Source organism: Gigantopelta aegis, chromosome 4, assembly GCF_016097555.1.
Source record: "Gigantopelta aegis isolate Gae_Host chromosome 4, Gae_host_genome, whole genome shotgun sequence".
Lineage (NCBI taxonomy): Eukaryota > Metazoa > Mollusca > Gastropoda > Neomphalida > Peltospiridae > Gigantopelta > Gigantopelta aegis.
In genome coordinates this window covers 107,037,244-107,051,177 of record NC_054702.1, presented here as the reverse complement: position 1 = coordinate 107,051,177, position 13,934 = coordinate 107,037,244, and the positions used below count along the sequence as shown (strand labels likewise).

Here is a 13,934-nt window from a genome sequence, read left to right as displayed (position 1 = left end):
CGGGCGTGCCTGAACCCTTTTGGATAGGGGCACGTAAATATAGTTGCCCATTGCCCATTCAGAAGAAAATGTGTTTAGAAGTAGTATATGTAGCAGTGGTGGGCCTTTTTGTTTGTGTATTAACTGGTCAAATGTGTGCTCTCCTGTCTGTGGGAATGTGTATATAAAAGATCCCTTGCTGCTAATGGAAAAATATAGCAGGTTTTTTCAGATGACTATGAGTCAGAATTACCAAATGTTTGACATCCAATATCTGATGATTAATTAATCAATGTGCTCTAGTGATGTCATTAAACAAAACAAACTTTCATTGTGTAGATGAAGTGTAGCAATTACAGGGTTAATTTACTATGGTAAGGGTGACAAATGCTGTGGTTGCCTTTCATATTTGCAGTTGTTCCCCGAAAATCGGACTTTGTTAACGTCAATAAAAATGCTGTTGTGCCCTACCTGGTTTGCCACTGTGCCCTTCCCATACATTCCATTTTGAATATTATGTAAGAAATAGTAATATTACCATTGGTAATATGACAAAAGGCATCCGTATCTAACAAATTGCATAGGCTAGAGTACAAGGCACCAGGTTGAAATAATTTTTGTAAAAGAAAACTTGATATGATAAAAAGTAAGTTGCCTTCATGCCCATCTTTTGAACTGAAATGGAATCGTTTTCCATGGTGCCCTCCAACTTGCCTTGATGCCCTAATTTCTGTTATTAAATTGAAGACAACACTTACCATGCGCTCCCCCCACCCCCCTCCTCCATTTTTGTAAATTTGAAACCAGCAATTATAGACACTGAACAGTAACAGCCATCAGTTAAACAGTGTGCTACCGGTACTCGTTTCTTAAACAAAGATTCCCTTTGACTGATGATGGTGGAATAGTTTGTACACATGTACATTATTGATAAAACCTTTTAGTAAATTTCATCATTGTAAATATCATACTTTGTTTTTAATAAAACATATTTTGCTAGAAGTTTGTTTTGTTTAATGACACCACTAGAGTAAATTGATTGGTTATTGGATGTCAAACATTTGGTAATCTTGACATATAGTCTTAGAAAGGAAACCTGCTACATTTTTCCATTAGTAGCAAAGAATCTTTTATATATGCACTATCCCACAGACAGGATAGCACATACCACAGCCTTTGGTATACCAGTTGTGGTGCACTGGCTGGAATGAGAAATTTTGCTAGATACCTTATTCTATAGCATTCTTAGTGAATTTTTCCAAGTGTTTTTTCTGAGTATTATAAGGATGCTGCTGTTTTATTTTACTGTTCATTTTAGTAAAAATATTTCAGTGTTAGCTAGTTTGTTGGTTACTTTTTTATGTTCATTATTATACATGTAGAAGATTTAAAAGCCAAAGTACTATCAAGCCCATTATTTCATATTAATTTTTACTTGAATGTACATGCATGTAGATCTTTGTTTTCACTTAAAAAATATATATATATATTATTCCTATCCAGCTTAGATTTAAGGTTAGAAATGTATGAGAGAAGAAATATTCAGCTACCATATAGGCTACACATTCCGGTCAGCAGCAAGGGCTATTTATAAATAAGCATATTTTCAGAAAGGATAGCACATACCATGTTTTTGATATACATGTTTACAAGGTTCGAACTTAAGCATTTGTCTCCCACAGCAATTTGTTTAAAATGACATTTGCAGCAAATAAGCATGACTGAAATGTTAGTTTGCTATATGTAGACATATTTTAAATTTGCAGATGTTAAGTATTGGTAGATAATGTACACCAGGTGTATTCATTTTGCCATTGTTGAGAAGCTTTATCGACGGTACTTTTGTGTCATCAGTGATGCTCTCTACCTAAAGCAAATTCTATCTCATCGACGGCAATTACCGCCGGTGCCATCGTTACGTTTCAGCCCTGTGTTAATACCAGTTGTCCAGCATTTATTAGAACAGGAAAAAACCCAGTGAGGGAATTGATCCTGTGATCTAACTGTCACTTCTCAAGTGGATGCTCCATCATAACATACAGATCTGGTTCAGATTCTGGTTCAGATTCACCAAGTACTTGTTTTACCTGTCTTGCTCCTGTCAAAGTCCTGGCATACATTGTAGTTGTCCTTGTCATACGGTCGACACCTACAGAAATCATGACCAGGGTATAACATAAAATGTGAATCTTATGAAATATCATACATGCTATAATGGTGAAATCTCTGTTCTGTAGTTAGCCTGGTAAAGCTATTACTATTAGCCCAGTGTTTTGATTTTCTTGTATTGTTCTCTTGGGAGACAATAAGCTGATAATAGCTAATTGTCCAGTTTGACCTGGACCTAAATAATCACTGTAAACAGATTTATACCAGATCTGCTAATACAAATCAGCCACAGCAAGAAATCCAAAGGTGCCATTGTTTATTTAATATGTTAAGTGATTTCGCAAGAATATAGCCAGAAAGAAAATCTTTGTCCAACAGATGATAAAGGAAGTTATGCTTGATGATAGAAATATTTTATACCAAGTCACTAAATAGGTTTTTAAAATTTATTTTTGCTTAGAGGATTAGATTCATCTTGAAATGAAAATAATTTCTTTGCATCCTTGTGACTCCAGTGTATGCTGTGCAATGGATATTTTACATTTCCTACAGACATAATATTGATAGATGATAATTGATTTTTATGCACAAGATTCTTATTAATCCAGAACCAGCTTTTCCATTCACAGCTCCACAATTGGTTTGTCAAAGGTCATGTCATGTGTCGTTCTGTCACTACATATAAAATATCCATTTCTCTAATAAAATAGCAGCTTATGTGGAGACAAAGATTTTCTTTTCTTTTTACACCATGTATTGCAGTTTCCATGTGTTTAGTACTTAATAGCTAACAAACAACCCATGCACTTATGTATCAATGCTAAAAACTAAAATTCATGTCCATTTCTAAGCTAAACAACATACTGGTACATATAGTACTGTCTGCACAGCTAATTTTAGATTTCAGTTTTAGTTCATGCAGTGCTCACAGTGAAAAGAACTTACTTTTTGCTCATTTTCAGATATCTAGAGTACTTCCTTTTAAATTATTCAAAAGTGGCTAATTAAAACTAAATTTGTGGCAGCCACTTTGTATAAAAAATAGTAATTGTCTAATTTGGCTATGGGCAGACCAAGTCCTGTGAGTTATGTTACTTGCTAAGAGAATGTTTGAGGCACCTAAGTTATTATTTTATTGGTGATGTGTCACAAGAAATTAAACTAAATTACTGTAATTTAATTTTGCTTGTAATGGACGTGGGAAGAAATTGCCTGTCATGCCATGTGCCAATTTTTAAAATAAACCTAAGGATACGTTTTGAAGAACCATTTTACTTTTGAGATAAATTGATATCATTTAGTTCCGGAAATTGTAAAATACATATCTTGAAGGGTATATTATTACTTTGAGCAAGAGGTACACATACAGGTCTGTATTCTGATCCTAAAGCAAGAGGTATTTTCATTCTGGAACATTTCCTTTCTCTGTCAGTTTTACATTATTATACATCTGACATTTAAAAAATATATGTATTTGTGGGAAGATTAAACCCTAACATTATAATTGCTCTGGATATAATAAACATTATGAGCCAAATTTACAAAGCCTGTTTAGGTCTTATACACATGTAACTACATTTACAATGCATAAACACCTGAGTTAAAAATTCGGCCCTATATCTTTCTATGGTTGTGTTTTTACAAGAAATTGGTTATGTTTTTTAATGGTCCTGCATTGTATCTGCATGGTAGGCAACAAGAAGCTGTAACTGGATGCAGGAAGATGTCTCAGTGAACAACCATTGTATTGGACTGTTCTGACTGGTCATTAAAGGTTCGGTTCTAAATGAAGACAATTTGTCTTGTCGAGCATTTGGTGCCTTGAAAGATCTTTAAATTACTGTTAATTCCTATTGATTTCGCATAGATTGACCATGGTTTTGCACCTTGCGGGCCAGTAATAGAAAATTGGTGAAGACCTATTAGTAAATTATTTACCCACATTTTCAACGAGACCTTGAGGTTACACACCACTAATTACTTTTGTATGGATTTCAATTGAATTAAGTCCGAATAAATTGTGTTCGCAATGTCACAATATATCAAATATATCAAACGAAATTAGTGTTTGTAGTTTTTATTTTTAATATATATATTATGGTTTTTTTTAAAAGTACAATTACTAGGTAACTCATGTAAAAACAATTCCATATAGGTTGACCCCCCCCCCCCCCCCATCCCAACCCCTAAACCGGAGCACCATCTTATTTTGCAGTTTTACTTTGCCCATTTCCAAGTCAAAACATACATGTTTACCATACAGAGCTGTTATTATATTTATCAGGTCTCAAATTTTGGATTTTGTTTTAGGCACACTGTGCACATAACATAATTTTAGGAGAACAATTACCTCTTTAGACATAGAATATCATTCCGTAAAAGATTAGTATGAAACAAGTAATTATTTAAACTATATCATTATGAGCTTCGTGTGTTAGTTAATTATGTAATTAACAATGTAAACAATATATTATTTATAATACCGTAGTAAAATTAAATTTTCTTGTAATATTTTATAGGATTGACTCACGGTACAGCTTTAGGTTTGACAACAAAACATAATAGATTTGGTCATTATACAGGTTTGAGACTGCCCCTTTAATTATTTATTTTCTTATTTAATTGTAATGTAATAAATGCTTTGAGCCAATATGGTTAAAAAAATCTTTCAGCCATAGAGTTGAATGAATGTCTGTGAAAATTCTCTTTGACAATTTTGTTTATTTTGGGTCAGAAAGTCACAGATATGCATGCCATGCATATTTTTTGGTACAAGTCCACCCAAAATATGTCACATGACGTAAATATAAATATTGACCAATATGAGTACGGTTAGACGGGGTCATCTAGAACTTTACTGCGTATGGCTTTACCAGTCAGGATAGAAGCAGGTGTTCATGTGTAAAAATAACCACTGCATGGACTCAAATTACCATGTTAAAACTTAATTATACATAATAATGACCCAGTTCATAAGTCTACCCTAATAATTAAACACCCAGCTCAAAAGTAGTAAAGTTGAACATGTGCAAAAATTACTTTTACCAGCTTTTATGATTCAGTTTTCACTTAGAATATTAACATACCGGTAGTTATCAGAAGGGAATTTCAATACATATAATCAGTCTTTATATCCTTTTCAAATTGATTTCGAATAATATCCTGTATATCAAAAATATTTTTTTAATTTAAACATTTTGCTTGAAAAACTAGTTTTTTTTAGTCATTATGTGTATGTTTTGATTGCTTGAGATTGATGATGTCACCAAGCCAAGTGTGTTGTCATGCTGACTAGTATAATTTTAAGGGCATTCTATATACTAGTCATAGAGTATGGCATGACTTCAAAGCTCAAGTGGCAAGGCAGAGACCATCTATGTAGCCAACACAACTTGCTAATTTAGTTAAAGAGTCACTCAGGTTTTCTGGTCACACACATGCGACTTGGTGATCATTTTTAGCTGTGTGATAACCAGTTGGTCAAGAACTTTGAGCTCTGTTTATTAATAACATATAACTTCAAAATGCTAGATAATTTACACACAAAGATCAATTTTCTTGTGTTTTTATTAACAAATGTTTTGGGAAGTTCTGTATTTTATATTAATTTTTACAGATTATTTATGTAGTTCGTAAACAGGATTATTAAAGTAATAATGTGGGATTCCAGTGCAGGGAACATTATGTTATGTTCAGTATCGTGTCATGAATCATTATGTAGTTGCTAATCAATTTTCAATTGACTAGAAATATCGCTAATTAAGATTTTGAAAACAAAATATTCCCTGCACTGTATTGCCTCTAGTCAACCCTTTGAGGTAAAAATAGCAATTTTACGGCACTGTACAGCTTTATAAAACTTCTGGGAAAAAAACACCCAAGTATTTTTCTGTCTTTTTATTAATAGTTTATAAGTACAGACAAGATGTATTCATTGATTTGTAACTCTTCAAAAACAACATGAGTTAAAACACCTATAATTTCTAGACAAATGTTTCCTTCTGAATGACACTGTCACATTTTCTACTTCCCGTGTAGGAATATCCACAAATTGTTAACAAAGGGTTTAGAATTGTCTCACTTTCTCTACTTGATATGTAGGAATATATGTATGAATTGTTAACAGAGAGAGTCACAGAATTGTCTTACATTCCCTACTTCCTGTGTTGGAATATCCATGCATTGTTAACAGAGGGAATCACAGAATTGTCTTACATTCCCTACTTCCTGTGTTGGAATATCCATGCATTGTTAACAGAGGGAATCACAGAATTGTCTCACATTACCTACTTCCTATGTTGAATTGTTAACAGGGAGTCATGGAATTTTCTTGTATGCCCTACTTCCTGTCTAACAATTCCTCCTCCCAGTGTAGGAATATCAATGAATATCTAGCAATTCATAGTTGAAAAAATTCATTGATGACCTTTCATGAAGGCTTAATTACTAATGAATATTTTTCTAAATTAACAAATATGTCAAATAAACAAAGCAAAACAGAAGACAAATAGACTGATAAGTCAAGCTAGCTAATCCAGTTTGGCACTTTGTAATCGGAGAAGAAAATCATAAGTTCAGATTTTCCTTTTACCACCAGTAACACATTCAGGTAGGTGAAGTATAAGATGATTAATCAGTTAAAGTTTCACAAAACTAAAAGGAATCAGAAAATCTGAGGTAATCAGATTCATCAAGGAAACACATTGTGCTGTTCTCAAATACATGTACCATCAGTGTAGACTGTTGGTTAATATGGTATTCCTTGTAAAAACATTACCACAACAAGATAAAAATGGCAACTTCAGGATTCCAAATGTTCAAAATGCTGTGGTGTTTGTTTTCTTCTCTATGAATTTGTTGGTACAGTCGTGTTCTGAGGGACTGCCCACAGCGAGTGAGTACTTGGCCACTGACACTCCGTTTGTACAACGTTTCTGTTTGCCAACCATTCGGCCAAACTCTTTACGGAAATTGTCATTCAGCCATCCATACAAGAATGGATTAATGCATGCAGAACTCATAGCAAATATTTTCAGCAATAAGTCGATGAGCTTGAAATACTTCCCGCGAATGACGCTGTGATGAAACTCGGTTGCTAGGCTGAAAATATTCCACGGCAGCCAGCAAAGCGTGAATGTAAGCACAACTGAAATGAGGATCTTTGTTGTTCTTCGGCTTTTCCGTGTCTCTTTCTTTTTTATGGGCCGTTTTTTGAGGACCATGCAGATACAGCTGTAGAAGATGGTGGTTGCGATGATTGGAATGGCAAACTGCAGAGTGAAAACTGACACTGAGTAGGCCCGCTTTGTACGAGCTGATGTCCATATTTCTACACAGTATACCTTGTAGATGTTGAGAAGCGGCTCTTCAAAGATTTCCACTTTGGTGTGCATCATGAGTGGAACAGCCAGACCAATTGTTATCAGTCCGATGAGTGCAATGATTACAAGAGCCACTGTGTTAGACATGTGTTTTGTAAACGGAAACACTATTAATAAGTATCTGTCAATTGCAATACACAGAATCGACAGAGAAGAAACAAATATAGGCACTCCAAAGGTTGGCATTGTGATGTGACACAGTATTTCTCCAAATGCCCACTTATCGGTCAGTTGGTAGTGCAGCTGGAATGGAAGGTTGAAAATACACAGGACGATGTCTGCCACGGCGAGGTTTGCGATGAAGATGTTGGTGACGGTGTGAAGCTGGCGGTACTTGACGATGACGATGACCACCACGAGGTTTCCAAAGAAGCCGACGAAGATGACGATGGAGTAGAGGATGATCATGACGATCTGCCAGTGCTTCTTCTTGAGCACGTCCCAGTCCGACTGCTGCATGTTCTGGGACAGGTTGCTGAACAGAGCCAGCTGCATCTGGAGCTCCTCGTCAGACATGTTCCCAGATTCCAGGCTCAGCAGGAAAGGCATATCCAACTCCATTATTCTGATTTCTCGTTACTTTGGTGACTTGTAAAATATGTCCCGATCCAGTGGGTTATTATACAGTGTGTGTCACTCCAGCAGGTTATATAATACGTGTAAAACTGAGGTAGTTGTGTTGCAGTCTAATTGAGCAGGTTGACAGTCATGAAACAAAAAACTCTTCTGAAATTGTAGAATTATATCCAGTTTGGTGTTTGCTGTCTGATGTCAAGCATTCCATAAATATTGATTATACAGTCACAGTCTCTTATATACTTAATTATTACTTCAGTTCCTTTAAAACCAAGATCTTAAACCACAATCCAATGTTTTTTTTTTCTTCCTGAGTTATATATTAGTTATAAAGGCACCTTCAGTCACGAAGTATATTAACCACTGCAGTGATCATAGATTAAAATCCTCTCTGAAAAAAAAGAAGAAATAAGTAGATCAACATTGGAGTTAATAAAGTATTGCATGGCTGTATGAGACTGTTTAATATCTTGGGATGTTTGAAGGTGGAAATTCATTTTAGTAATGAATTTCAAAGGAATCCAAATAGTACTGCTTTAATATTGTATGACTAATAAACACAGAGGAGAATTGATGGATGTTATTGGATGTTGGTATTAGTTAGCCTGTGAATTGGTATGAATAGTGAAGAGGACTAAAAGAGATATAGTATACATCATTAACCAATTATTGGTTTTATTCAGCAATCCTACATGAATCGCAAAACCAGCTGTATGGGGTCTTAAATCATGACATCATTTATTTTTAAATAATCATATTTTCTCAGTCATACCACATTATCTTGCTTGAAATCTAATCATAAAAGTAGGTTAACATCTTAATTCAGTTATTTTAGCAAAAAAGGAAGAAGAGAAGAACAACAAAGAAAAAATGCAATAAAGAAACTAAAACATTTATGAACCTTTTTAATGTTTCAAACATTAGTTTAAATTGTATAGCAAAATACAATAAATGATATGTACTTGATTCCTTTTTTTTCTTTTTTTAATTTAGATGATTTCTGCCAAATTTATATACATGTATTCTCACAAAATAAATGGATAGAAAGTTTTTGTATTGTCTTCTATTTTTTCTTTAGATACATATATGAAGATATAATTTCCAAAATGTGATATTACCATTTATGTCTTATTTAGAAAAATGTGGTTTTGCTGCAGGCTAATGTGTGTGTATATATATATATATATATATATATATATATATATCGTATATCATGTTCAGTGAGCATTGATTGTGTTTTGATGTAACCTTTATTGTCATATTGGTGAGTAGTACTAATATCAGTATACTAGTACCTTAACTGCTAAATCCAAAATCCATATATCACATTTTGAAACTGAACTCTTCATATACTTTGAACTCTTCATATACTTATACACTGATAATTACAATACTAATATTTGACTAGATTGTGCCTCTCTCCTTGAGGAAATTTGACTAACATGTCAAGATCACAATAGTCATCATTGCCATGGACTCTAACAGTAACCCTGGTATTACTGTGGTCGATTCGGTGATTTCATTGATAAAGAAGTGGGAGAATTTCCCAAGAGGCATTTTTGTTTGTCACCCTACTTTCATTCAATGAGTTAATAATTGTTTTTCAATGGATATTTCTTCCTGGTGGCATCGGTTTGCAGGAGGATCACACCAAGTTCACACAAATCCGGCTCACATGTACTAACAGTGAACTTTTAACCTGGGCACATTCTCTCACAAATGTTACCAGTGTAGTGATTCATTGATACATGATGCTGAACTTTTGTGTCATGGAAACTGCAGTGTACTGTGTCAAGTCTTTGCCCATGGACTCACTAGGGGGGCACAACGTAGCCCAGTGGTAAAGTGTCCGCCTGATGTGCGGTCAGTGTGGGATCATGCAATCCCCATCGATGGGACTATTGGGCTATTTTTCATTCCAGCCAGTGCACCATGACTGGTATATCAAAGGCCGTGGTATGTGCTATCCTATCTCTGGGATGGTGCATATAAAAGATATAAAAGACTCCTTGCTACTAATATAAAATTTCTCCCCCGGATCAAACCGCTGGCCATACCAGGGGTAGGACCTGAGAGAGACATGCCTGAACCTTAATGGATATAGGCATGTAAAACAAGTTTCGAGATCAAGAATATAAAAATGTAGCAGGTTTCCTCTGTAAGCCTATGTGTCAGAGTTACCAAATGTTTGACATCCATTAACTGATGATTAATCAATCAATGTGCTCTTGTGATGTCATAAAAAAAACCCACCTGGACTCACTGGTGACACCAGTAGCTGTGCCCAGGGGGGATGTGCCTGAACCTTTGATAATAGGGTCACGTTAATAAGTCACACACAGAATGTTGTGGTACTTGTGTTGTGTTGCAGTGTACTGTCCTGTGGTAATTTTACCTTGCCTTATACCTTTACTGCAGTTTACTGAGTGTGAACATTGTCGGTGTACACTGATGGTTCACCATATTCTGGTGGAATCGTCTTGGACCGACAAGGGAAGATGTATTTGGTAGACAAAATGTGATTGAATCATTTCGATTCAACCCTGAACTTATCTTGAAGTTTTTACGAGATACTGATTTTTATTTGAAATTTTAACACACTTAACTGTCATACTTATACCTTTTCACAACCCTTTATACTGTGTTGTTGTTTTTTAACTTGATTTTATAATTTTTTGTATTGATGTTTATCATCAATTCATTTTTATATTTACCATTGTGTGACACCAAATAGCCAACATATTTTTGTGCTCGGGTGTCATTAAACATTCATTCATTCATTCATTCATTGAGACTTTTTACCTTATTTTACTGTAGCATATTGATGTTAGCGCATGTTTCTGAAGTACTTTGTCCAATTTTGTTATTATACTGTTTTCTAGTATTTTACTGTGTTTTACTAACTGCTTTGTAGTATTTTACTGTGTGTTTTACTAACTGTTTTGTAGTATTTTACTGTATGTTTTACTGTGTACTACTGTATGTTTTACTTGTGTTCTGTAGTATTTTACTGTGTGTTTTACTAGCGCTTTGCAGTATTTTCTTGTGTGTTGTACTTGTTTTTGCTAATGTATGTTTTACTTGTGTTTACTGATGTATGTTTTACTTGCATTTACTAATGTACGTTTTACTAACTAGTGTTCCGCAGTATTTTACTGTTATTTTTTTCTTGTGTGTGGTCATTTTAAATTCTGAATTACTATAATACACAATGTACTTTAATCGTACCTGTCCATAAGCTAAATAATGTCAGAAGGTTATACTATAAATAAGACCATTGTCTTCTATAATGCAATCATTGTACATTTATAAACATTTTCCTTTTTATCTTTTCTTAGCATACAAATGTGTACCAAATTTTATCAGTTAAATAAGGCATATTTATGAGCAATAGATTTATGCAATTTAATTTTTTTTTTAAGTTTCAAAGAAATTCAATTATTGCAGTTTAATAAATATGTACTGTAAACCGTATTAATATTGCGACATGTTTTTATCGCGAATGTATACCTTAGCGCATGTTCGCGATGTGTAAATTTCGCGAACGACCGTTGACAGCTCAAAAAAAAAGTGGATAAAGACAGCTCACTGTAATTATTATAAAGTTACTGTCTGTAAATCAATATTCTGTTATCCTACATCAAGCAATTGTGCCTGGTACAGAGTCTATAGAGAGGATTAGGCCCTACCCACCTCACCTGTATTAGAATCACAACTCACAGCTTCAGTTGTTAACTGTTAACACCCTTTGGTAGATAAAACAATAAACGATTAGTCGACATCGATTGAAGTTACATAAAACAATTATCGATTAGTCGCCATCAAGGAGTACTCGTGTATAGGCTGTGCCTGTTGAGTGAATCTTTTTGTGAATTTTATTCCCAATAAAATATTTCAAAACAAAACAAATTACTTTAAGCACACTTCAAACTGGAAAATAGTGCGTGCGTATTAATTTCGCGACATACGGTTGGACACGAACGGCGCAAAATTTATACACACACATTTTTTTCACGGTTTACAGTATATATATATTTTTATTTTTTTATTCAAGTGGCGTAATTAAATGTATATGTATGTGTGTACATGTACCTCCAATTGACTGGCTTAAAATAGGATCTTTTCTATCTACTCTTTCTTTTTAACAGTAAATATATCTTCAGCAATGTTAAGAGCAATTGAATAGGCATTGTGCAACATATCTGAATAACATGGAAATAACCAACAAAATAGAAGGTCCATCAAGTACTTTTTGAATATAGAATAGAAACGTCACTAAGCATTGCTTTTAAGATTTTCTAATCTTGCGTTGTTTAACTGTGGTGATTAAACAAACCTCTTGTATTGTGCTCAAGCTGGCGCGTTCAGCTGGTATCGACCCGGATGGATGATGACATGGCTGATGGACTGAGAGGAAGTCACTGCGTCATCCTCGTATTGCGATCTTTGTCTTCCCTCAACTCAACTGTCACTTAAAGTTTGTTATTCCACAGTTTTTCCATCTGAACGCTTCATCTTCAGATTTGATTGGATCGCTTGATAGGGTTGCACTTGTCTGCTGATAGTCCTTCAGCTATTTTCGCTACAGGATCTGCAATGTTAGAAACGAATGCATGTGTTATGTACTGACTGTAAAAGACTCTTGTATTTTAGGGAATGTTTGGGAAACAGAAAAAAAGGCTTTTCTACAGATTAGCTTCTAACCTGCATGTAACTAAGCTATATTTTCCCATTGTGGCCCCGACCACTTCCATTATCATTTACATATGCCTGTTTAAACTGAGTTTTCACTTTCATTAAAGGAAATATTTTAAATAGAGTCCAACTTTCTGTCAAGCTACAAGTAGAAACTATTGATATGGGATGAAGTATCTGTGTGTGGGGTAATGTTTAAGAAAATAAGAGTTAGTAGCTTGAAGATACATGTACTTTAGAAAAACATGCTTAACTTCGGATACCATGAAGTGCAATTTTTGAGAACCAGAACAACATTTTTATAATTTAATGCCTATTTTCTTTTCTTAATTATAATTTGTATGACTATATTAGAAAATGGCAACAAAAAATAAACTAACATCCAAAAGAAAGAAAAAAAGGGGGAGAAAAAGAAAGAAGAAGGAAAAAAGAAGAAGAAAATCAGTTTGAGCTCCCTTAGCTTTCTAATTCCTATATGTCTTGTTATTTGATTCATGATTATTACTACAGAATAGCCTAGTTAGCTACCAGATCATGTCACTAAGTAGAAATACTTTAATGTGAAACCCAGAACATCTGCTGATGAAGATATGATCATTATTACTGTCATATAATTGGAGGATCATAAATTGATTGATTCTCCCATCAATTGCCTTATGTTTTGTAGTTGTCTTACTCGGACGATGTATTGGCTTTTTTTTATTTTTTTTTTTTTTTTTTGCTCAATGGATAACAGTTAAACACATAATTACTTTTTTTCCTTCTGTTCATTTTGTTTCAAAGGTTTTATGAAGAAAAAAAAGTTTGCAAAGTAATTAAATATTAACATTGAATAGATGAAAAACTTAAATAATGTTAACGTTTTTAATTTTCTTTCTTTTTTTCTGCGCCCCCCCCCCCCCCCCCATTTTTTAATTGTAGTATGAATGCAGCTAATTGGTGATGGTAGAAACACCCAAGAGGCTAAAATTAACAGTGTGTGGGCTACACAAAAAATTATTACCCCTATAATTAATGTAATGGGTTTCAAGGCAATCAGTCGTAACACTGGAGCTTTTTTCTCTCCACTGATGGGAACATCAAAAAGAAATCCTTCTTTTATCTGTTATGATGATAAATATTTGCTTCAACAGACCCTATGAGATTATACAACGAACCAGCATTCACTGTGTGAACCCAAGATCCAGTGGTCCA

At 34.2% G+C, this 13,934-nt stretch overlaps 2 protein-coding genes across 4 annotated transcripts in view; one reads left to right on the top strand and one right to left on the bottom strand.

Annotated features, from left to right (window-relative positions):
* LOC121371686 (cleavage and polyadenylation specificity factor subunit 2-like) overlaps nt 1–13,934 on the top strand; it is a 224,884-nt gene that overhangs the window by 45,105 nt on the left and 165,845 nt on the right. The gene's annotated exons all lie outside the window — the stretch shown is intronic.
* LOC121371687 (neuropeptide Y receptor type 5-like) lies at nt 5,647–13,617 on the bottom strand. The gene is made up of 2 exons (XM_041497762.1): nt 12,382–13,617; nt 5,647–8,436 (listed from the first exon to the last, which is right to left on the bottom strand). The coding sequence occupies exon 2, from the start codon at nt 8,028–8,030 to the stop codon at nt 6,906–6,908; it is 1,125 nt and encodes a 374-aa protein (XP_041353696.1). The 5' UTR covers nt 8,031–8,436; nt 12,382–13,617; the 3' UTR covers nt 5,647–6,905.